General features: G+C 47.3%; 1 protein-coding gene across 1 annotated transcript; it reads right to left on the bottom strand.

The window, feature by feature from the left end:
- Nucleotides 1-551: 551 nt before the first annotated feature.
- Nucleotides 552-23,684, bottom strand: LOC130132695 (chemokine-like protein TAFA-2). Its single transcript, XM_056301818.1, has 4 exons — nt 23,546-23,684; nt 22,062-22,211; nt 19,144-19,268; nt 552-1,393 (listed from the first exon to the last, which is right to left on the bottom strand). Exons 1-4 carry the CDS (start codon nt 23,682-23,684, stop codon nt 1,382-1,384), a joined length of 426 nt encoding a protein of 141 aa, XP_056157793.1. The 3' UTR covers nt 552-1,381.
- Between the last annotated feature and the right edge of the window lie 1,546 nt (nt 23,685-25,230).

Genomic DNA, 25,230 nt, shown 5'->3' on the forward strand with positions numbered 1-25,230 from the left:
GACCCAGAGGGAGGACGATCATACTCGACCCTGAGTGACCACCGACGATGATGATATTCACCTTATATTCAAGTTTAATAGTTTATTACTTTTTATCCCTGTGACACAAAGGTTTCAAAACTTTTTTTTGGAACAATTTGACTTGTGAATTTATCCCACATTAGTGTTCTGATGTAGATTATATTCAACAGCACATTATAATGACAAGGAAGTAAACTATAGAGATATGGAAAAAGACCCTGTTTTGCTCATATTTCACTCAGTTATTATAGCTCAGTGACATCTAATTTACTCGTATATTACTTGGTATTATTTTACTTGTGGGGGGAAAAAGACAAGTAGCTGATGTGTCCTGATTTGAAGAGTCGTGGCCATGAGATCTCTCCTTTGCATTCATGAACTCAGTTTGATTCTTGGCGTCCTCATTTTCAACACAACGTTCGGAGTCTCCAGTTCTCCTCTCCCTCCCCTTCGTCAAACACACAGCAAAGCATTATGGCGTGGCACACGAGAGAAAACCCAAACTCTTCCATGCAGCGATACCCATTGAGATAGATTTATTGAGATAATACTGACATTTGTAATCAATGTTGGTCACGAGGTTCTGAAAACAACAGATATCATTAAAACAGCTGGGAGGAACTCAGCTTGTGTCATCTTAAATCGCTTTGTCGAGGACGCCGACTCCTCGTCAAACATCATTATGTTATTTTTGTATTTTCCTTTCGTGGGGGTCTCCGTTTTGACGTGTCAAGCCTTTGAAAAGAAGACTCGATGCTCCAGCAAAGTTACGAAAGCCAAACACTCGATCGTTTCAAATCAACAAAGCCTTAAAAGGAAGAGATCTCCGCTTAATAAGGCTAACAGGAATGAAAATGTCCATGTTCTCTCTAGTTCCTCGACATAGATACGTGTCAAGAGTCCCGCGGCTCTCAGGGGCAGGGAAATAACACAAAAATTACACATCACATGATTTTTAAGAATGATTTTTTTCTTTTCTTGTTAAACCAACAGTCCTTCACTCAATAAATAGCTTTGGGGGATTGAGTCTTAGTCCATAAGAAGAAAACCATAGCACAAAGAGAAATCTGGCGGGCGGGACATTTCAGAAAAAAAGCTACTGTTGATGTTGGGTCTACGAACAGTAGTCCTTTTTGGATATGTGGTCTCATAAGGTGTCCCCTGGTCATCTCCCTCCATCCTTTCAGTGGAATGTCAGTGCCCTTTTTTTTTTCTTTTTTTCTTTTTTTCTTTGTCCTTGACATCACTCCCTGGTCTCCACCATTATCTCACAACAGATGACATCCGTCCAGGGTTCCCGTGGTATCGGTCAGACAAGGAGACGTCCGCTGCTAAACAAGGTTATCCTGGACGTAGGGGACTATCGGGTGACCTAGACAAGAGAAAAGATAACAAGTTATGTAAGGTTCAAGTTAAATCTGAGTCATGAACTAGAAAAAGGGAGCCCGTTCTAATCCCGCGGCGTCATATATTGCTGCTGTTGTTGAAGCATTGATATATGACATGGAAGGTTCCCTCCGGTGTCTATATGAGACGTGGTGGGTTCACTAACTAACCGCAGACCACCACATGCCTCCTCCGATACATGTGGAGTCGACAGCCGCTTCTTTTCACCTGACAGTGAGGCGTTTCACCAGGGGAACATAGCGCGTGGGATGATCACACTATCCCCCCACTTCCCCTTCCCACCTGAACAGGCGCTCCGACCGACCAGAGGAGGCGCTAGTGCAGCGATGAGGACACACACCCACATCTGGCCACCCGCAGACACATTGTGTCTGTAGGGACGGCTGACCAAGCCGGAGGCAACGCAGGGATTCGAACCTACGATCCCCGTATTGGTAGGCAACGGAATAGACCGCCACGCTACCTGGACGCCCCTGATGTTTTAACTTTTTGTATCAGTCATGGACCAACGTGATTTGGATCCATCATCAGCTGAGCGTCACTACTAGACCATTTTGATCCCCAAACTGTAAATCTGTTTTCGAGACAAAGAAATAACGGCTTCCAAAATTGGTGTCGTCGTTCAGAGTTGAGCTAGCGAAGCATAAACTGTCCTTCTTCTATACCATCAGTCATTTCTCAAAGTAGCCTCACTGTGGCTTAATCACAACCGGTAGACGGACACGTAAAGGGGAACGATTCTTCTTTTGCTGCCGCACACAACGGCAGTCTATTCAGAGAATAACATTTATCTGATGTTTAAAGCTCCCAAGTTGTCATCGCGGTGTTAAACTGTTGAACTGTGGAAAAAGACGGAATGATATAAACAGGCAAACTGTGAACCGCTGGAAGTCAGACGACATCTGCATACGGCGCTAATCATCTCCATTGGAACACGGGGAAGGCTGTTATTCATAATGACGTTTTGCCGGCACAAGTTTTCTCAGGGATTTTTCATGAATATCGAAATACTGGATCTGAAGAAGACACAGTACACGCCACGTTTACTGTTGGTCTATAAATACTCCAGAAGGTGAGTATTGTCCTCTGGCAGTGTTACCCTGAAACAAAAAAAGTGGAATGCTCCTTTTCAACGTGCCGTCTGATGCACGAGGCTTTGTCGGAGGAGTTGGCCTATGAGCAAACACAAACACACACAAACAACCCAGTGTGAATACTGGCACCCATTCAATTAGCATTTGGCAGAGACTCAACCGTCTGACCTGATGAAGGGACTCGCCCGTCCCCGTAAGGACTTCCGAGTCAGAAGACTTCTAATATCGCGGAGAAAATGGTGTGATTCTTCTGCCGCCTGACACTGCGGCGGAAGACATGGCGCACGCTGTTCGGGGAGCCCACAATTTAATCTTCGCTTTGACGCTACAGTCCTCGGGAATCGCGGGTGTGGACCAAGGAATATAGAAACTGGTTGGTCATGCTCCACCGGTGGCGGGGGAACACAGAGCCGAGGCTGCGGTATATATGTACAGTACATGGGGAAAGCCGTGCCAAGTTATTTTGTCACGACATTATTGGAGACAAAACTTTGGAAGATTAGCCACGGCCTCCTGCATATCTGTGTTGGCAGCACAGCACAGAGAGATGCTGCGGAGCTGCTGTCAGGCTGCTGTTACTCACAGTCGCACCAAAATGGCGATCACAGCACACGTTATGCATCTACATGTTACTTCGGCATGCTGGTTCATTTTAAGCTACACGTTTCTAATTACTGTATGCTAATTCGAACTGCCGTATGTATATTTCCGGTTTAGTAATTTGTCATCCTCAAAATCCAGCTCGTTTAAGGATAAATTCTTATTGATGAGGACCAGCCTAAAGAGAGGTTGACCTCCGGGAGTAGGGGGTGTGTGTAAAAGAGGCCAGGATGAAAAAATAGATTTGATGCGGTCGGAGAAAAGTAGAAAGTTGTATCCAATTAGATGTTTTGATGTATGCTCAATAATCCATCCATTATCTGAACCGCTCATCCTGCTCTCGGGGTCACGGGGATACTGGAGCCTATCCCAGCAATCATTGGGCGGCAGGTGGGGAGACACTCTGGACAGGCCGCCATGCCATCACAGGGCCCACACACACATTCATACTAGGGACAATTTAGTATGGCCGATTCCCCTGACCTACATGTCTTTGGAATATGGTAGGAAACTGGACCACCCGGAGGAAACCCACGCAGACACGGGGAGAACGTGCAAACTCAACACAGAGGACGACCTGGAACGACCCACCAAGGTTAGACTACCCCGGGGCTCGAACCCAGGACGTTCTTGCTGTGAGGCGACCGCGCTAACCACTGCGTCACCGTGCCTCCCTGCTCAATGATCCAGGTAAGAAAATCAAAGAAGGTTGAATCAGTCCATCTGGACACAACATTTACTGACAGATACGTTTCATCACTCAACTCAACCCCAAAACACGCTGCGCCAGAAGTTGGTCCACCCCAAGGATCGGGTCCCCCGGCACAAGCAGAGCAATATAGTGTAGCTGTTAAGTGCCAGGAGGATTGCCGTGACTTGTACATCGGGGAAACTAAACAGACGCTGGCCAAGAGGATGGCACAACACAGGAGAGCTAGTACGTCAGGCCAGGACTCCACAGTCTACACCATCTACAGGCCAGTGGCCACTCTTTCAAGGATGAGGATGTGCACGTCCTTGATAGGGAGGAACACTGGTTTGAACGGGGAGTCAAACAGGCTATCTATGTGAAGAGGGAACGACCATCCCTGAACCCGGGGGGTGGGGGGATAAAATAAGATTACATCCATCACTATCTTACAATGCTGTGATTGCAACTATTCCCCAACCCTCTGTGAATAGTACACATGGCCATTGTAACTCTAGCCAATGGTCACACCCATATTTGCACATGAAATTGGTCGTTGCTTTTGGTCGTTAAACATCTGTCACCATCTTACAATGCTGTGAACGCAACAATCCCTAATCCTCTGTGAATAGTACACATGATCAGTGGTCACACCCATGTTTGCATATGAAACCGGTCGATGGTTTCGGTCGTCATGCAGCTTTATCGTTCTGTATTGTTTATAAGGGTGGGTGGGATAGCTGCAGTCAGTTTAGACTGAAGAGGTCACTTAGATGAGTGATGAAATGTATCTGTCAATAAACATTGTATCCAGATGAACTGATTCAACCTTCTTTGTTATCCAGTTAGATATACTAATAATTATACTAACCAGGCAGCAAAAATGAGAAAAAAAACCCACAGTTGAAACTTTATGTAAACAATTAGCATCCCTCGGTGTTGCAGATGTCATGCTACGGCTTATCAGAGGGGTAAATGTGTAAAAAAAAAAAAGGGGGGGTCAACACTACAGAGGTCAGCTCCTGAGGCTTTGATGTTTAAGCTGCTTCAGGATGAAAGACTACACTTGACTGGTCAGCTCCAGGTTCCTAAGTCCCATTGACAGAAACACTAAGACCCTCCCTTTGATGGATAAGCATTTAATGGCCACGTGTGCATGCGCAACCATGTGTGCTCACGTGCAAAAGTGTGTGTGTGTGTGTGTGTGTGTGTGTGTGTGTACGTGCTCATGGATCTATGTGTGAGTTTGCATGTGTACTCGGTTTTATAATTACTGAACTAATACCATAAAAATCCAAGCACCTCTGATTGCAGCCTAACATGGTCGAGCACGTCTTGACCGAGAGCCGCCGAGGTACCCCGGGTCGTATTTCACGGTCCTCGCCGCTGCCCCGAAAACCTCACGCAGGGTCAAACCCGTCCTCCCGTCGTGTCTTTTCATGGACCATGGGAAACGCATCGGCGGTCGATAGAACGATTTAGCATCCCGCTTTGCAGGCTGTCCGCCGGTCTCCTTTTATCGATAAAGACATCGGGCCGCACCGGGCAGCCTCTAAACTGCTTCTGAATTCATTATGGATAAATATTTGCAGAAACACTACCCTAGTTTTGTCCAGGAATTAAAAAATAGAAGAGAAACTTGTATATGGTTTCATGGACTTGGGTTACATTGATCCTAGTTTTGGAGAAAAAAAACCTGATAAAATTAACCACTTAGAAATCTATGGCAGTCTATCTTCCTCATGATGTGAGAGTAAGAGCCGGGCTATATATCAATATAAGATCGATATTGTGAGATGAGGGTAGATTTCGTCTGGGAATTCGGTCGTAATCGTAACATCCTGATGTAATTTGAGCCTTGTCTTCCCCTGGTCTTGGAGGCTGCGTTACAGCAAAGCGAGACAATTTTCTGAGCTCGTCCGGCTGTTTTAGCTGAGTGAGACGAACAATGGACGTCTCCACCTGCTTGGTCATCATATCCACGCTACTGATGATCATTTATCAACATTCTCCATCCATCCATCCAACCGCTTATCCTGCTCTCAGGGTCGCGGGGATGCTGGAGCCGATCCAGGCAGTCACTGGGCGGCAGGCAGGGAGACACCCTGGACAGGCCGCCAGGCCATCACAGGGCTCCAAACAAGGATATTAGCCTGAAATAACACTTGGCTGCATATGAAATCACATACCAGCATAGTATTTAGTACACCAGCACAGTATGTGTTTTTTTAGCTTGTCCAAAACCATAGTATGCATCAAATAGTGTGCAAAAATACCCAGATGTCATAGTACTGCAGCCAGAGAAATACAGACACAATGCTGGCATGAGTATCCCACAAAGCATTGCAACACTTCACGAAAACAACCGACAGTGGCAGAGGGCGATTCAAAAAAAAAAACAAGCATCCGGCAACATGGTGGACCAGTTTAAATGTAATTATTACCTTTCACTATGCTGATCAGAAAGAAGTTAAAATCACTGTTATTTGTTACATTTGAACAGCGGTTGTGGGTGACCACTGCGGTAGAAGCTGCGTGGCGTCGATAACCACCAGGAGCTGAGAGGAAGTGGCCCCCTGGTGCAGCTCTTTGACAAAGTATTTATGTCTGAACAGCCGTTGTACTTTTTAGTCACCATACTAGTAATATGCTGGAAAATAGTACACGGAGGTAGTACGTGGTACATCGTGTGTGATTTTGGACTCGGCTTTTCTGCAGGCCATGTAAATGTAAACCGGTTCTGGAAGTCGAGGACAAACCCCTGTAGCCGTACAATGACCCTCCCCTGCCGGCCCTCAGTGGGAGTCGGGAGGACAGTGAACGTGGAGGGGAAACCCTGCAGAGTCTCGAATGGAAAAAAAAATAAAAAAGGGTTCTGACGGCTCCTACAAGCCACCTGTACCCCCACTCGCCTCTCGCTTCTCTTTCCGTCTTCCTGGGGGCTGCGTGAGGGGGCCATGAATTATTAACCCGGCTAAAATAAAAAGCTCTGCTTGGTCCGGGCCTCCCGCGGCCATGAATAATGGAAGAGGCGGCTTCAACTACAGGCGCTCGGTGAGTCAAACACTGGGACGTGATGGATGGCCCGGGCCCCACCGCGTGTCACCCGTAAGACCCCCGTCAGCCATCCGCTACGCTACCGGGCCGCCACACCCTGAAATCCAAAACACTGGCCTGGGTAATCTCTATTAATCTGTGAAAGTAAATACATGCTGACCTCTCCTGACCCTGCTTCGCAGCATCCATCCAGATGACTGCTGGGCTCTTGGTTCAGTTGGGTTGTCCTTTACCTCCCTTCTCTGCTTCTGGCCTTGTCCTTTACCTCCCTTCTCTCCTTCCTGCCTTGTCCTTTACCTCCCTTCTCTCCTTCCTGCCTTGTCCTTTACCTCCCTTCTCTGCTTCTGGCCTTGTCCTTTACCTCCCTTCTCTCCTTCCTGCCTTGTCCTTTACCTCCCTTCTCTGCTTCCTGCCTTGTCCTTTACCTCCCTTCTCTTCTCCCTGCCTTTGTCTCACATCCTACGTATGGATGCACAACATATATTGGTCAGTTTATCGGCATCAGCCAATAATTACTTTAAAAATGTGTTATCAAGGGCATCCGGGTAGCGCAGCGGTCTATTCCGTTGCCTACCAACACGGAGATTGTAGGTTCGAATCCCTGTGTTGCCTTCGACTTCCCTACGTACACAATTGGCCGTGTCTGCGGGTGGGAAACCGGATGTGGGTAGGTGTCCTAGTCGCTGCACTAGTGCCTCCTCTGATTGGTCGGGGCGCCTGTTTGGGGGGGAGAGGGAACTGGGGTGAATAGCGTGATCCACCCACACGCTACGTCCCCCTGGCGAAACCCCTCACTGTCAGGTGAAAAGAAGCTGCTGGCGACTCCACATGTATCAGAGGAGGCAAATTAGCAGAGGGGGTGGAGCAGCAACCAGGAAGGGCTTGGAAGAGTAGGGTAATTGGGGAGAAGGGGGGGGGGGTTATCGGTATCAGGACAGATATCAAAATGATGCCCGATATGTTGCTGCTATATGATGATGCATTATGTGCAAACGGCAACAACAGGTGTTGATGGAATGACAGGTGGCGCCACAGCCTACAAAGAAATGTAGGCCCTTTTGAAATTCACAAAAACAAAAAAACTCACTTGCAGCATAGTCATCATTTTACAATGAAACGTTGAAGGACCAACCTGCTGCCAATTAGAAGAGCACTGGTTTGATCATGTTATGGCAGAATAAGTGTGAAACTTCCTCTGTTGAACTTGCAGTAACTTGTACTCATCTCCTTTAGTGAATGCAGTCACTTGAAAATGGTGTAGTGTTTAGTAATGAATCAGGGCAGGCGCTAATGAAGGAGTGTACGTCTGCATCTGAACCAACCATCACAGTTACAGGACGATAAAAGGCAGGGGAGACTGAGATACATGGTGGTCATGTATGGAAATGGAAAAGAGTCGGACCCTTTAGTTGACTGGTTGGCGCAGTCGCCCGTGGTGCAGGCTATCCGGGTTTGGTTCCCGGCTGCCCCCTGAATTCGCTACATTGGTGTCAGAAGTGGGATGGTGAGACCGGGAGGCCATCGGGAGCGCGTGCGCCCAGAGGCGTGAGGGAGCTGATATGCTGAAGTGCAGGGACGCACTACCTCGACGGAAGGGGTGGGGGTGGGAGGGTAGTGTAACGACCACGGATGACTAGACTCGCTAGCCCTTGGCTAATGGGTCGGACCCTTTAGTTGACTGGTTAGCACAGTCGCCCGTGGTCAGGGCTATCCGGGTTCGATTCCCGGCTGTGACGGAATCCTGGCTGCCCCTGAATTTACTACATTGTAGCATTGTACATTATACATTGTACATTGGGTATCGGTATTGACCGAGAGGATGAAAACGTTCATACCCAATATCCTGCATCCATAATCTAAATTGACCTTTCGCAAAGTACCGCCCCAGAACGGTGCTTGTCCAATCCTACCTTAGCAACGGTCCGTCAAGCTTTCAGACACACAGCAAAATGCTGAACCGGTGTGCCTATGGGATCTGCAAATCGGATACTAGATATCTGAAAAGTTTGGAGGGGGTGTAATTTTCTTTCCCTACCCGAAACCCAGAACGCAAGAAGCGCAATGTGGGCAATAGATTTGGCAGTATAGCAGACCCCATGGCCAGCTTAATCCATCCAAAATCAACAACAATACCTGTCTGCTCCAAGCTAAGCTTGCTACTAGCTATTATTGATAGCTAATACAGCTAACGTATTATTACTGTTACTTTTACCCACACAATGCGCTGATTTCTTCCTTCATGTTTTGGTGTTTTCCGGCTACTTCCTGGATAGTTCTGAAATGCTTGACGGGCATAGCAACAGTAACTAAGGGGGGTGGGACTTTGCGAAAGGTCAATTGTCGTTACACTTGCCATTTCAGTGCAGGTTTTTTCCATCAGCTGTGCAAGATCAGTTCTAAACTGTAACCACATATGTGGGTCAACAACTGATTCTTGCAGAACAGTCAGATTTAATGTTGATGGGATTTAATATTTCTGCGGGGTACAGCAGGGGAAATGGCACATGGTACAAGAGAGCGCCCTCTTCTAAAAATATGAATGGTCGTTGCTTTACTTGTGTGCCCCCACAACACGCTGCATGACCGCCTCCATGTTCAGTTGTGTGTTTATAAGGAAAAGATGTGTAGAAATGTAAAACTGTCATCCATAAATGAACAAAAAAGGAGCTTGGTGAAAAGGGGCAGCCAGGGTGCTGCTGTGTGAAACACTAATAGAACACAACAAAGCACCAACAGAGACAATTTATCCTCCCCAGACCGACTGGCCTCTCATTAAACCCATGGACTTTATAGTCTTTCAAATGCTCTTGCTCCTTAAAAACCTGGTTTGTTTCTGTTACCCACTCTGCCCCTTAAAGCTAAAGGCCATCACCTGGAACGGCTTTATGCAAAAACTGGCCTTGTTGTGCGTAAGGCCATGTACGACAACGACACACTTCATTATAAGGAGGCTCCTTCCACAGCGAAATCCTCCTATCATGCAAATTTAATGAGATCAGGTGGAGGGAACACAACAGCTCTTTTTTCCGCAGTATAAAATATTTTACAGCCACTATTTTCTCCCCTATCTAGTTTTAAACTCCCAGCTGTTGCCGAAATATTTGGTCGGGGGCGTCCGGGTAGCATAGTGGTCTATTACGTTGCATATCAACACGGGGATCTCCGGTTCAAATCCCTGTGTTACCTCCAGCTTGGTCGGGCATCTCTACAGACACAATTGGCCGTGTCTGCGGGTGGGAAGTCGGATGTGGGTATGTGTCCTGGTCGCTGCACTAGCGCCTCCTCTGGTCAGTCGGGGCTCAGGGGGGAGGGGAAACTGGGGGGAATAGCGTGATCTTCCAACATGCTACGTCCCCCCTGGCGAAACTTCTCACTGTCAGGTGAAAAGAAGCAGCTGGCAACTCCACATGTATCGGAGGAGGCATGTTGTAGTCTGTAGCCCTCTCCGGATCAGCGGAGGGGGTGGAGCAGCAACCGAGACACCTCAGAAGAATGGGGTAATTGGCCAGATACAATTCCTCCCTTACTTCTGGTCTTGTTCCCTCATCTCTCAAACAGCTGCAATGAATCCAGTTCTCGAGAAACCAGGTGTAGACCCCAACAATTTAAATAATTTTCTGCCAATTTCAAATTTACCATTTCTCTCTAAAATACCTGAAAGAACAGTTGCAGCTCAGGTACACGCTCACTTGACTGACAACTGTCGTTTGAACAATGTCAGTCTGGTTTTTGCTCCTTTCACAATACGGAGACAGCCATGGTGAAAATCACCAATGATCTGTTGGCAGCTAGCTGACTCGGGGCTCTTAGCCGTACTCGTCCTTCTTGATCAGAGTGCAGCCTTTATACCCTCTCACACAACATCCTCCTAGAGAGACGAGCTTCCGCTGGAATCACTGGCACCTCTCAAAGGCTTGAGGCCATTTCATGTGAAGAACGACAAAGTGGTGCAGTGCTGGCGGAGCCGTTGTTTTCCTATGAGGACAGCGAGACACTCGGCTTCCAGGCATGCTGGAGCTTCCTGGCATGCTGGACCTCGGCGGTGTGCACCACGCAAACCTGGCTCTATAGCACTCTGGCTAAAGATCTGTGTTGTTGAACTCTAACTCTGTCTCCTGCTGGCCTTTAGAAAGCACAGCCAATGAGTTTACAGCATGACGTAACTGGAAGGAAACAGAGGGAAATCCGAGGGTGCCCCCGCCCCTTTTCTCCCTAATTGTATCCGGCCAATGACCCCACTCTTCTGAGCCATCCTGGTCATTGCTCCAACCCCTCTGCTGATCTGCAGACTACCACAGGCCTCCTCCGATACATGTGGAGTCACCACCCGCTTCTTTTCACCTGACAGTGAGGAGTTTCACTAGGGGGATGTAGCGTGTGGGAGGATCACACTATTCCCCCCAGTCCCCCCCCCCCAAACAGGCACCCCGACCAACCAGACGAGGTGCTAGTGCAGCGACCAGGACACATACCCACATCTGGCATCCCACCCGCAGACACAGCCAACTATCAAGTCAAGTCAATTTTATTTGTACAGCCCAATATCACAAATTGCAAAAATTTGTGTCTGTAGGGACGCCCGACCAAGCCGGAGGTAACATGGGGATTCAAACCAGCGATCCCCGTGTTGGTAGGTAACAGAACAGACCGCCACGCCACCCAGGGAAATCAGAGTTATATGCAGCAGGGTTCGTACGGTCATGAAGAACCTGGAAAAGTCATGGAATTTTAAAATGCAATTTCCAGGCCCTGGAAAAGTTATGGAAAATAATATTTTTTCAGAAGTTTTCGAAAAGTCATGGAAATATATCTTAAAGTTTCATCAATTAATCCAAACAAAATCAATGTGGCATAATAAAATGTAAATTGCCACGGACCGTCGTGATGTTTTGGTGGCGTGAAAAGTTTATTCAGTCTGGCTCAGTCTGTGTTACTGGGCCTGCGGCGTGCAAGCGCCTAGGAACTGCAGGCACGCCCACTAGCCTGGAGTTGCTTCTGCTAGCAAACGGACGATGCCGACCAAATGCCAGGGAAGTGCAGCTTCAATAATACATGGCTTTTTAAGGATAAATACCAATTATGGCTGGCAAAAGACACTGACCCAAGGCGTACTAAATGCAAACTGTGCTGTAAAACATTTGACATTTCGCATATGGGCAAGGCAGCGCTCGTTAGCCACTTGAAGGGGAAACAGCACAAGACTGTAGCCACAGTTGCTAGCAGCGCAATACCCATAGGTGAGTTTATGAACGCGGATGCTGTGAGGACATCCAGCAACACTACTACAGTTTCCACGGCAACAAAGCAGACAACTTTGGACGTTTCTGCAAAAAATGAAGTCCTCAAAGCGGAGATACTGTGGGCCCTAAAAATCATGAATTCACACTATTCATTCAAGTCATCCGAGGACACGAGCCGTCTTTTCGCCGCCATGTTCCCGGACAGCCAGATTGCAGCGAAATGTACCTGTGGTGAGAACAAGTGTGCCTATGTCTGCACTGTTGAGCTTGCTCCACACTTTAAAAGACTCTTACAGTCAGAAGTGTCCCAACAAACGGCATATGCAGTGCTGTTTGACGAAAGCCTAAACCACCATTTGCAGTCCAAACAAATGGATTTACATGTGAGGCTGTGGGATGGAGCAGAAGTAAAGACTAAATATGTTGGCTCGGAATTTTTGGGACATTCCACTGCAGTTGATATCGTCAAAAAGATTAGCAACGTGCTGTCTGAGATAGGAGTTAATAACCTCATCCAGCTGTCTATGGACGAGCCACATGTGAACTGGAAAGCATTCGGACTTCTACAGAAAGAGATGCAAAAGCAGGTGGACAGATCGCTTCTCAACGTTGGTTCTTGCGGTTTGCATATCATGCACAACGCCTTTAGAGAGGGATGCAAAGCTACCAGCTGGGACATTGAGCACACACTCTCGAGCCTATACTGGCTTTTCCATGATTGTCCTGCTCGTCATCAGGACTTCGTCACCGCCACTGGATGCAACACCATGTTGCTCAAGTTCTGCAGACACCGTTGGCTTGAAAATGTCAGTGTGTCTGACCAAGCTCTGAAGCTTTGGCCCTGTGTGACAACCTACGTAGAGAGAGTGCTTTTACTTAGTGTTACGATAATTAGTTTTCGGTGGTCCCATTGAGATAGAATAATTTCTTTTGGTCATGGAAATTCAGTAAAAGGTTTTGGAGAAGTCATGGAAAATCATTGGTGAAAAAGTGTAAGAACCCTGATGCAGGAAATAGAACTAGAGACAACACGGGAGGCTGTAGAAACAAAGCGAGTAGATTGGCACCAAATTGTACTCTTTTTGGCTTTTTGCTTTGTTTATGTCCCGTTGCTCGCTACTTCCTGACTTCTGTTCTTTCACTTCTGTGATGGCGTAACCATTAGATCGCCCGACCACCGTGCTCATTGTGTGCAGGACTAACAATGTTTGTCATGTGAAACAAGCCTCACATCTAGATACCTTAAATAGCAAACGGCTTCAACAGTTAATGTGTCCGGGCATGATCGGATGCCAAAAGTGGCATTGAAAAGACAAGTGTACCCAAGGCATTACTGACACGCCTGAAGTAGCGTCCAAGCCGGCTCTGACTTTTTAACACGAGAACGACTGGGATTTAACTCCTAACTAAAATGACCATGGGTGGTCAAAATGACTGCTGGTTTTTAAACTCTATATTCTGTCAAGATAAATACCCAGTTGAGATATTAACGCATTACATATGTTAGTATATCTGTTATGAAACTAACTGACACCAAAATTAACGTTTTAACAACTATAATACTATTTTTAAACAATTTAAACTTCAGAGAGATATGGTCGAACTTGAACAGCAAAATTGAAAAGTGAAAATATTACCTGAAAAACAAAAGGGAGAACACATATTGCTAATCTAACAAATGTAACAAGGCCTATAAAACGTGAAATGTAAAAAAAAAAAAAGAACTGAAACTAAATATTAAAACAGTCCCAAACAACGACCGGAACTTAAAAACTACTAGAACGACCATGGGCGGTCATTTTGACCGCCACGGTTTTTAAACTCTATAATCTGTCAAGATAAATACCCAGTTGAGATATTAATGCATTACACGTGTTAGTATGTCTTATGAAACTAACTGACTCCAAAATTAAAATTCTAACAACTTTCAATACTATTTTTCAAACAATTTAAAATGGCCGCTGTCCAACTCCTGTACATACTGCAATGCAGTATTTCATGGTCACGGTGCGTCTGTAACCAGACATGTTGGCAATAATCTAAAATCAAATTTAGACTGTTGCACAGGTCAGAGCAATGAACTTCGCGAAGAAAGTGATGTGACCAAAACACGTCATAAATAGAGACTGTAAATTTACAGCGCAGCCCTTCTTTCCCTCTTTGCTTTCAAAATATTCTTCACCTCATGGTGTTCGAGACAACAGCTGTGACAGGTGTTTCTTCACCTCTAGGTTTCTTCTTTTTCTTTTAAGTGACACGCGGTCGGTGTATGGTAACACAAGGTGGCGCTACATATGTTAATGTGGCCCTGTGGTTAAACTTCATCATCATCGTGTCACTCAGCTCTCCATTGTGGTTGTAGTCACTCAAAAAGTGATCAGTGGTATAATATTTATTCATTATGTGTACCTTTAATATCTCATATGATGCGTGATATCAATGATGATGGTGATGAGGATGATGAGGATGACTCGTCAGCCATGTTGGGGAAGCTACTCTCAAACTGAACTGAAAACAGATAACTACAGTGGTGTGAAAAAGTGTTTGCCCCCTTCCTGATTTCTTGGGGTTTTTTTGCATGTTTGTCACACTTCAATGTTTCAGATCATCAAACAAATTTAAATATTAGACAAAGGTAACACAAGTAAACACAAAATGCAGTTTTTTTAATGAAGGTTTTTATTATTAAGGGAAAAGAAAAATCCAAACCTACATGGCCCTGTGTGAAAAAGGGATTGCCCCCCCCCCGTTAAAACATAAATTAAGTGTGGTTTATCACATCTTTGGAAAGCTGAGTTCAATTTCTCTAGCCACACCCAGGCCTGATTACTGCCACACCTCTTCTCAATCAAGAAATCACTTAAATAGGACCTGCCTGACAAAGTGAAGTTGACCAAAATATCCTCCAAAGCTAGATATCATGCTGCGATCCAAAGAAATTCAGGAACAAAGTAATTGAAATCTATCAGTCTGGTTATAAAGCCATTTCTAAAGCTTTGGGACTCCAGCGAACCACAGTGAGAGCCATTATCCACAAATGGCGAAAACATGGAACAGTGGTGAACCTTCCCAGGAGTCGCCGGCTGACCAAAATTACCCCAAGAGCGCAGCGGCGACTCATCCAAGAGGTCACAAAAGACCCCACATCAACATCCAAAGAACTGCAGGCCTCACTTGCCTTAGTTAAGGTCAGTGTTCATGACTCCACCATAAGAAAGAGACTGGGCAAAAATGGCCCGCATGGCAGAGTTCCAAGACGAAAACCACTGCTGAGCAAAAAGAACATAAAGGCTCATCTCAGTTGTGCCAGAAAACATCTTGATGATCCCCAAGACTTTTGGGAAAATACTCTGTGGACTGACAAGACAAAAGTTGAACTTTTTGGAAGGTGTGTGTCCCATTACATCTGGCGTAAAAATAACAGCATTTCAGAAAAGGAACATCATACCAACAGTAAAATATAGTGGTCTGGGGCTGTTTTGCTGCTTCAGGACCTGGAAGACTTGCTTTGGTAAATGGAACCATGAATTCTGCCGTCTACCAAAAAATCCTGAAGGAGAATGTCCGGCCGTTTGTTCGTGACCTCAAGCTGAAGCGCACTTGGGTTCTGCAGCAGGACAATGATCCAAAACACACCAGCAAGTCCACCTCTGAATGGCTTAAGAAAAACAAAATAAAGACTTTGGAGTGGCCTAGTCAAAGTCCTGACCTGAATCCGATTGAGATGCTGTGGCATGACCTTAAAAAAGGCGGTTCATGCTCGAAAACCCTCCAATTTGGCTGAATTACTACAATTCTGCAAAGACGAGTGGGCCAAAATTCTTCCACAGCGCTGTAAAAGACTCATTGCCAGTTCTCGCAAACGCTTGATTGCAGTTGTTGCTGCTAAGGGTGGCCCAACCAGTTATTAGGTTTAAGGGGCAATCACTTTTTCCACACAGGGCCATGTAGCTTTGGATTTTTTTTCCCTTAATAATAAAAACCTTCATCTAAAAGCTGCATTTTGTGTTTACTTGTGTTATCTTTGTCTAGTATTTAAATTTGTTTGATGATCTGAAACATTTAAGTGTGACAAACATGCAAAAAAATAAGAAATCAGGAAGGGGGCAAACACTTTTTCACACCACTGTATATAATAGTAAATCAGGGAAAATAAATGTGTTTACCGTAAAATACTATCTTTTGATGACTCTGGGACATGATCTCAGTCGTTTTGACCTGATACGTCCGTGTAAGATGAGACCACTGATTGAACCCTGGAGCCCAAATTCTTGCTGCATAAATGTGGGTGAAAATTCAGATGCGGAGATGAAATGGAGGTGTTGCTCATGGGTCACACAGAAACTAAGAGGCCTTCTTGAGTTCATACAAACTTCAGCTCAGGACCAAGAAGTTTTGTATTCTGGTGAGAATCAGTAAGAAAAAGAGAGATTTGGTTTGTAGCTAACACGGCGCAAGCTAGGTAGAGGCTGGAGATAACATCAGCTACACAGCCAAGATGTATACATAAACTAATGATCACATGAATGCCAAATGGCGGCACGGTGGCGAAGTGGTTAGTGTGGTCACCTCACAGCAAGAAGTTCCTGGGTTCGAGCCCCAGGATAGTCAAACCTCGGGGGTCGTCCTGGGTCATCCCCTGTGTGCATGTTCTCCCCGTGTCTGCATGGGTTTCTACCGGGTGCTCCGGTTTCCTCCCACAGTCCAGAGACATGTAGGTCAGGTGAATCAGCATACTAAATTGTCCCTAGGTGTGAATGTGTGTGTGTCAGCCCTGTGATTGACTGGGAGCCTGTCCGGGGTATCTCCCCGCCTGCTGCCCAATGACTGCTGGCATGCCCGGACAGGCAATCTGGCAGTTCTGGCAAATGCCGCTGCACTTTTGGGCCTCTGGGCTGCTATACTCTGAGTATAGCAGCGTAAGTTTATTTTTTATTCAACGCAGGCGGCTACAATCACGTATCACACCAGCCAATTATACAGGATGAGGTGGCCCACTGTTGTAGGGAGGGGGGGAGGGGCTCCCTGGTAAACTATGTTGAATAATGTTAGTGTAAGGTGGCGGCCGGTCCCCCTCCTCAAGTGGATCGGCCCAGGCCTAGGCTTACGTGCAATCACAATGCGGTCAAGTTGGTCAAGTTCATCTTTGGTCGAGTTCAACAATAAAAGGTTAAAAATGGAAGAAAACAGTAAAAAAAAAAGAAAAGAAAAGAAAAGGAGGTGCTGAAAAAGAGAGCGAGAGGAAGAAGAACACGCCTTGTGGCTGGCGCAGCTAAATGGGCCAAGTCAACTATGTTTATGCAGCCCGCCATGTCCAAAACGACTAAAGTAGCTAACGTTAGCAGCATGGAGGAGGAAAAGGAGCACAAGGAGGGAGAGACAGAGAGACAAGCTAACGAGGAGGGAGAGAGGCAGGCTAACGAGAAGGGAGAGTGACATGAGGGAGAGACACAAGATAACAAGGGAGGGAGTCAAGCTAACGAGGAGATACTAGAGAGACATTAATATGAATGAACTTCATGGGATATGTCGTTATTGTGGAAGCCTGTAGCGGGGGCTGTTGGTGCCAACTGCGGAGCGTCATTTGCATTAACAAAGCTATGCGAGCATAACCTCCTGTTCTTTACGCGTATTCCACTCATTGCCATTGTGTTATTCTAAGATGGTCGTCTGAACGTGTTGTGCTCTGCTTCAGTGTGTGTATCATTTAGTTAAGAAGGCCTGTAAGTGCTGCTGGTGCCGATCATGTGTATGTGATATTTGCATTACAAAATACACAACCCCCCCTTTGGAAAATGGGCCTGTCGGGACCAAATGCCAGAGCCTTATTTTTGTCCAAGTCCGTCACTGACTGCTGGGATAGGCTCCGGCATCCCCGCGACCCTGAGAGCAGGATAAGCGGTTCAGATAATGGATGTATGGATGCAAAATGTGTTGGCTAGGTATAAACCTGGTGTTTGAAGAAATGTCCCTCCCTATCTCCTGTCACGAATTTAAAGGGACGGTTCACCTCCAAAATACATGTTTTTCCTCGTATTTGCAGTGCCGTTTATCCATCTGGATGGTTTGGGTGTGAGTCGAGGAGTTCTGGAGATATGGGCCGTGGAGATGTCCGCCTTCTCTCGGGACACAATGGCACTGGGCGGCACTCGGCTTGTGCTGCTCAAAGCGGCGAGCAATACATTTGAAAAACTCAACAGCTGTCTCCCCTTCCAGAAATCATGACCCGGTTACTCAAGATAGTCCACAGACCTTGTGAGCAGTTTCATGTAGGAACTATTTTCTTAGACCGAACTACACCTACATCAGCTTTGCTTCATCATATAACATTATGTGGGCATTTATTTTCTTTCTTTAGGGGGGGGGGTTCCCTCTTTTTCTCCCCAGTTGTACTTGGCCAATTACCCCACTCTTCTGAGCCGTCCCGGTTCCTTCTCCACCCCCTCTGCCGACCCGGGGAGGGCTGCAGACTACCACATGCCTCCTCCGATACATCTGGAGTCGCCAGCCGCTTCTTTTCACCTGACAGTGAGGAGTTTCACCAGGGGGACGTAGCGCGTGGGAGGATCACGCTATTCCCCCCAGTTCTCCTCCCCCCTGAACAGACGCCCCAACTGACCAGAGGGGGCGCTAGTGCAGCGACCAGGACACACACCCACATCCGGCTTCCCACCCGCAGACACGGCCAATTGTGTCTGTAGGGACGCCCGACCGAGCCGGGGGTAACACGGGGATTCGAACCGGCGAGCCCCGTGTTGGTAGGCAACAGAATAGACCGCCACGCCACCCGGACGCCCGGGATGTTATTTTTCTACCTGCCAGTAACCATAATGTAGAAATAAACAACAAAAACATGCAGGATTTGGATACCTGTGATTTAAACTTTATCTAAAATAAGACGGCAACGGACGGAATCAAACGACGACATTTGTTTGCAAGTAAATCCTCGTGATTTTACCTTTCACCCTTATTCTGCAGTTTCCGTTTTTCCCTGTAACGCCTACCATGTGATGAACCGCGAGGGCTTTTCACCCACCTTGGTCGTCTTTACTTTGTTTCCGGTACTGCAGCTCCATCCTTTCCGGTCTGGCAGCACTTTGCACTCCTCCCCATCCATGCAGGGGTGCATCTGGCACCACCACTTCTGTGCAACTATGGACGCTGTGGGAGAGAGGACGCCAGACAGGCAGTTAGCAAGGGCCGGGTTTCCGTTTCACTACTTCATGCTGATTTTGAAGTTGTGAATAAGCTGAAGGTGTGTGTGTGTGTGTGTGTGTGTGTGTGTGTGTGTGTGTGTGTGTGTGTTCTTATCTTTGAAATATTAGTTTTCACGGTAGCCTGAGGCAGGAAATTTGACGTGCCAATAAAGAGATTATATGACACAAAAAAAGAGCTTTAGAAACAAATTTTTAATTTCATCGATGGCGACTAATCCTTATCAGCCCGTCTCTTGTTTTTCTTTGTGGTGATTGTGTTTTGATGCAGTCCTGTGCACCAGGAGACCAGCTACTGGAAACACTATTTTTTATTTATTTATTTATTTATTTATTTATTTATTTATTTATTTATTTTTTGTGGATTTTTTCTCCCTAATTGTATCAAGCCAATTACCCCACTCTCCCAAGCCGTCCCGATCTCTGCTCCACCCCCTCTGCTGACCCGGGGAGGGCTGCAGACTACCACATGCCTCCTCCGATACATGTGGCGTCGCCAGCCGCTTCTTTTCACCTGACAGTGAGGAGTTTCACTAGGGGGACGTAGCGCCCCGGATAGCAAAATTGCTGTGGCCCGGACCCGTCCCACACCCGACACTTCACCTGGCCCACATAAACGTGTGGAATGATGGCACTTGGGCGGTCCGCTCCTGTTTGCCAGATCTGGGCCAGAACCGAGCCATAGCAATGTCGCATGTGCCACATATTTGCTAAAGGTGGCCCATATTTGTTTTGTGATATTTGGGCCATATTCACCATTTACCACACGGGCCACTTCAGTGTCACATCCAGATTACATGTTGCCCAGAGCGTCGCATCTTTGCCAAAAAAGGCCCACATGTGATTTGGCATATTTGGGCCATATTTGCTATTATACATGTGAGCTCACATCCATTTTGTCAGGGCCAGAAGAAGACCATCAGTGCCGCATCATTACCTGAAGTGGCCCACATCCGGATGCTATCTGGGGCATGGGAGGACCACGCTATCCCCCTCCCCCGAACAGACGCCCCGACCAACCAGAGGAGGCGCTAGTGCAGCGACTAGGACACACACCCACATCCGGCTACCCACCCGCAGACACGGCCAATTGTGTCTGTAGGGACGCCCTACCAAGCTGGAGGTAACACGGGGATTCGATCCGGCGATCCCCGTGTTGGCAGGCAACGGAATAGGCCGCTACGCTACCCGGACGCCCTGGGAACACTACTAATCCACATCTGAAATTGGACTTTGACCATTTGAGAGCTTCGCTCATATAAAACCAGCTGACATTTGGACGGGGACTGTGTTGGCATGTCCTCGGCGTGATGATCATAATTATAACGGTAAGAGCCGCGGCGGGGCTCTGGCCGAAGTGGGTTCAGTCACAGAACGCTGCCTGTTTCCACACACACGTCAGGCAGAGTGAAGGCAACACGTTTTGATCCGCGGCTGACAGGGTAACCCGTCATTCCCACCATGCCTTTGTGTGCTCGGCAGTGAATTACAGTGTGTGGGTCAATGTCAAGCCTTGCAGCGCTGTGAGCACAGGCAGCCAGCATGAGTGAAGCGTTTTGTGTGTGTGTGTGTGTGTGTGTGTGTGTGTGCGTAGGAGGGGTAATAAAGTGAGCAGTGAAAGGTTGGCGCATCAAGGTCTTAAGTTGCTCCGAGGAGGCCTACGGGGGGAGTGACAGTGTCCCTTGACATTTCTAAAAGCGTGGAGAGGACTGTCAAAATGGAGGACGCCCCTGTCAGAGCCATTATGGGAGAAAAAGAGGAGATCGGGATCGATTCACCTGCAACAGAGGCCACTGTTGACATGATATTAAATGACCTGGCCTTCTCTCCACTCGGCTGAGCGCGGGGGTCTGATATGCTCTTGTAGCTAACTGCAGACAAAGGGGGAGTGAATGAACCGGTGGACGGTTCGATTTGAGCCCCGCGGGAGACAATCCAGCGGGGTCATTAACTCCCAACGCAACCACACCACAACACCTTTCTCACACATTTGTTGTTTTGTGGGAAAAGCGCCGAAAGTCGTGCATATTGAAATAAGCACCAGCGGCTCAGTGAAAGGGCTGACAGTTGGCGTTACACCTCGCTGTGTTTCAGCCAGTGGCGGCTGGTGCTAAAAATGGGGGGGGGGGCAATGTACCTTGGCGCAGCACACCTAACAGCTGCTTTAATGTCCACAGCCACACAGTTATTCAGAAGGACAATGTAGCCTATAGATTTTATCAGGGTTCGTAGGCGGTGGGTGATTGGCAGCCGAGACGAGGCGTCGTGGTGGGTGTGAACATGATTGACAGCCACGAGAATTGTCCAATCACATTAGATGAAAAAAACATTAAAACAATACCAACGACGCCCCCTGGAAAATCTGCAGCACCCAATCAGAGAGCAGCCTCGGGTCACCTGCTCGCCACAAGTTTGAGGGCTTACATCAGGTATGGTTTGGCCTCCGCCCCTCACCCAGGAAGTATATGTATTCAGACAGGAACCAACCAAATACCATTTGAAACCAGTATTTAATGGCTGCTGACAGGCTGAAAAATAATTTTATTTCATAATTATCTGCATTACACAACTAAATTATTTTTATCATATTTTAAGTAGATTTTCATCTCTTGATATTTGAAGGGGGCAGCTGCCCAGCGCCCTCTACTGGCCAGCCGCCATTGGTTTCAGCCATACTAAATGTGACGTACAAAAAAAAAAAAGAAAAATCCCCAAAAGTTGAACTAGAAGCCCGCCGTACCGTCCACGCAAGATGGCGCCGCTCTTGTTGTCCCGGCCACCTGTCCGGGGAAGCAGGAGCATTTGACGGTCTGGGATCGCTCCTCGATCTTGTTCTTGTTGCAGCAGCGGTGTGCGGCGATCACCTCGCAGGTTCCCGCCTTCACGTGCACTGTGGACGAAGTGACAAGACAGAAAGGTTTGGAATACACACCTCCAAGCTTTACATCCGATCATCTCTCTTGGCACAAAATGGTGACGGTAAATGACAGATACACGATTACCCGATATTGACGCTACCACAATATTGATTGTTTTGGGGGGGGGGGTTTCCCCCTTTTCCTCCCCAATTATACTTGGCCAATCACGCAGCTCTTCCGCGCTGTCCCGGTCGCTGCTCCACCCCTCAGGAGGGGTTACGTTTCGATGTCTCGCGATATATCGCGATACTGTAAGAAAGGCGATATATCGCGGTTTCATAGGCCTGTGTTCTTTGTGCTTATGCTACTTCCTGTCTCAAGAGGAAGAGGCCAATCGCTGCTATCTAGCGGTCACGGGGTTACGCACAACACAAAATGTTCGCCATGAACCTTTACGTGTAAACGATTAAAAATCGATACTGTAGAGCCGAAGGAACAGAGAAGACCGTAGGTTCACACTTTAGCCGTGTAGGCAACTTTCTTTAATCCACGGTAAATCAGAGAGACAACAAAGCCACTGCTCGACTGAGCGGAGGCGGCGAGAAGAACCAGGAAACTGGCTGGACAACCATAACTTAACCCTGCGTTAACCTGCCAGGGCAACCATGACTTAACCCTTAGTTCCTGGGTTGAATTCTGTCCCCAATACGTGTCCACCACAATACAGTGGTTTTGAGAATTGATACAGTATCACAAAAGATAATATCGTGAAAATCGAGTGTATGGATATTTTCTGAACCCTACTAGAAACCTTCCTTCGTTCGATATATGAAAAGAACAACACCAGATATTAGACAGGAGATATGAGGTTAGATATGAGATATTAGAAAGGAAACAGCAGCTTCATGGTGCAGCTACTTATCAAGGTTTGATGTAGGTCCATTTGCTGCACAGTAACATTGTTGGGTGCAATTTGCCTTCTTTTTTTCGGACAGCATTAAATGACCATCGGCTGAACCAATAAGAAAGAAGTGTGACATGAATGGGTTCTTGATGGTCTCCATCCATCTCTCCTGTGGGTGTGCAGGTATGGACGTGTGACACACTAGCACATGTACGCCTGCATTCAAGGTTGTGTTTGCTGGAGGCAGAGCCGAAAAAAATGCACCTTTTACACCTAAATGCACGTTGACTTTATTTTTCTGGGACATTTATCTCTGCTTGAAATTTATTCGAAAGTCGGATGGAAACATTTATTGAGTCATGAGACCCAGGAATAACAAAAGCATCCTGCAGAGTTGTTGTTTTTTTTGTTTTTTTTCTTGCAACACTGCCGTGAGCCCACCCAATCCATCATCAGGCTCACCAACACCATCAATTCCGGCTTTACTTTTGATGGACTGGTGACCTTGAAGGAATGAAGGAACTCGGCGGAAACCCGGGTCGAAGAGGGCAAGCTGCTCTGGGATAGACGTATCTGCTAGGAGTTTAAAGAAGTCCGCCATACACTTCCGCTGTGAATCCCTCTTGCTCGTGCTGAGAAGCTTCAGTGCACATGGGGCTTTCCTTGCAAGCGGTTCATGTATTATGCATGCAGAGCAATGCTGTTTTTATGGTTGGTGGTACTACTGCACTACAGCATAGTGTAAACAGTAGTGAGGAAAACGCCAATACTTGTTGTGTCAACGGGTAAGAGATGTGCCGTTTTCGTCTGTTGCGATGCACCTTCCAGCAGGAGCTAACTCATTAATCGGTTGTATGCATTACCGCGGGAAGGGGGGCTGCAGCTCCCGCTAGTGGTGGTGGGTGCAGCCCCCCCCCCCTCCCCAGTAGTGGTAGGTGGCTGTGTAACATCTTAGACCCAGTTTTTCCTAGCGTACAAATGCAGTAAAATAAAACACAACTTTATTTTGAACAGTGGGTCAGGGCTGTGTGGAACGCACATGTTTAATAATAAAGTAGTATACTCTCCATTCCAAGTCTGCTCCACACGCGCCTTACAAGCAAAACAATGACGTCATGCTGTAGCCACCGGGGGAGGCGGTCGCTCTGGCTGTCGGCGGTTCCGCGCTGGGGCGGCGCAATGGCTGATGGGACTGTTCATGTTAGATTTAAATTTTTGTTTTAATGATGTGGCGTTCATGCTGTGGTTATTCTTGTGTTGTTGTTTTGGGGGTTCGACTCAGACTAAGTAGGAGACCGTTTACTGACTAACTGACTGGAGGACCGTGACTGGGTCTGATGTCGCCATGGGGGGGGGGGGGGGGCTTGTTACGTTGTTGTCAGTTCTGGCACCCCCGGGGTCGTACGGTGTATGGGGCACAGGAGCTGCGATTAAAAAGAGATCTCAGCCTCCCGACTCATTCTGCCGTGTCGCCACAATACTTTTCATTTTAGTTGGCAGCCCCCCTGCTTAAAACGTCTTCCCGCGCGCCTAAAGATGAATGAACAAGACACGTTTTCTCTACAGCATGCGTCCTTTTGACTTAAACTGGAGGATTTGAATTAGTTCTTGATGTGGTCTTGTTTGAAATTTCCACATTAGCACGGCTACTTGAACCCATAATAAGGTAGCCGAGCGTATTTCTGCCCGCTGCGGGATTCGAACCAGCGGTGTACTGCACCACGAGGCGCCACATCGCTAACCGCTCGACCAAAGGGGCTGATCCTCTGGCCGACCGGCCAGTGAGTCTTTTAGTAGTCTACAGAGGTCACCCTCTCCCAGAAGCACTTCATTATTCCCGCGCTCCGAGGAGACCTTATGAGGATCTGCACGTTTCTGGACACTTCCGGATCCCACCACTGCCACCAATGTAACCAAGCCTATTTCCGCCCGCTGCGGGATTCGAACCAGCGTTGTACTGCACCACGAGGCGCCACATCGCTAACCGCTCGACCAAAGGGGCTGATCCTCTGGCCGACCGGCCAGTGAGTCTTTTAGTAGTTTACAGAGGTCACCCTCTCCCAGAAGCACTTCATTATTCCCGCGCTCCGAGGAGACTTATGAGGATCTGCACACTTCCGGATCCCACCGCTGCCACCAATGTAACC

The sequence above is a fragment of the Lampris incognitus genome, chromosome 2 (assembly GCF_029633865.1).
Source record: "Lampris incognitus isolate fLamInc1 chromosome 2, fLamInc1.hap2, whole genome shotgun sequence".
Classification (NCBI taxonomy): Eukaryota; Metazoa; Chordata; class Actinopteri; order Lampriformes; family Lampridae; genus Lampris; species Lampris incognitus.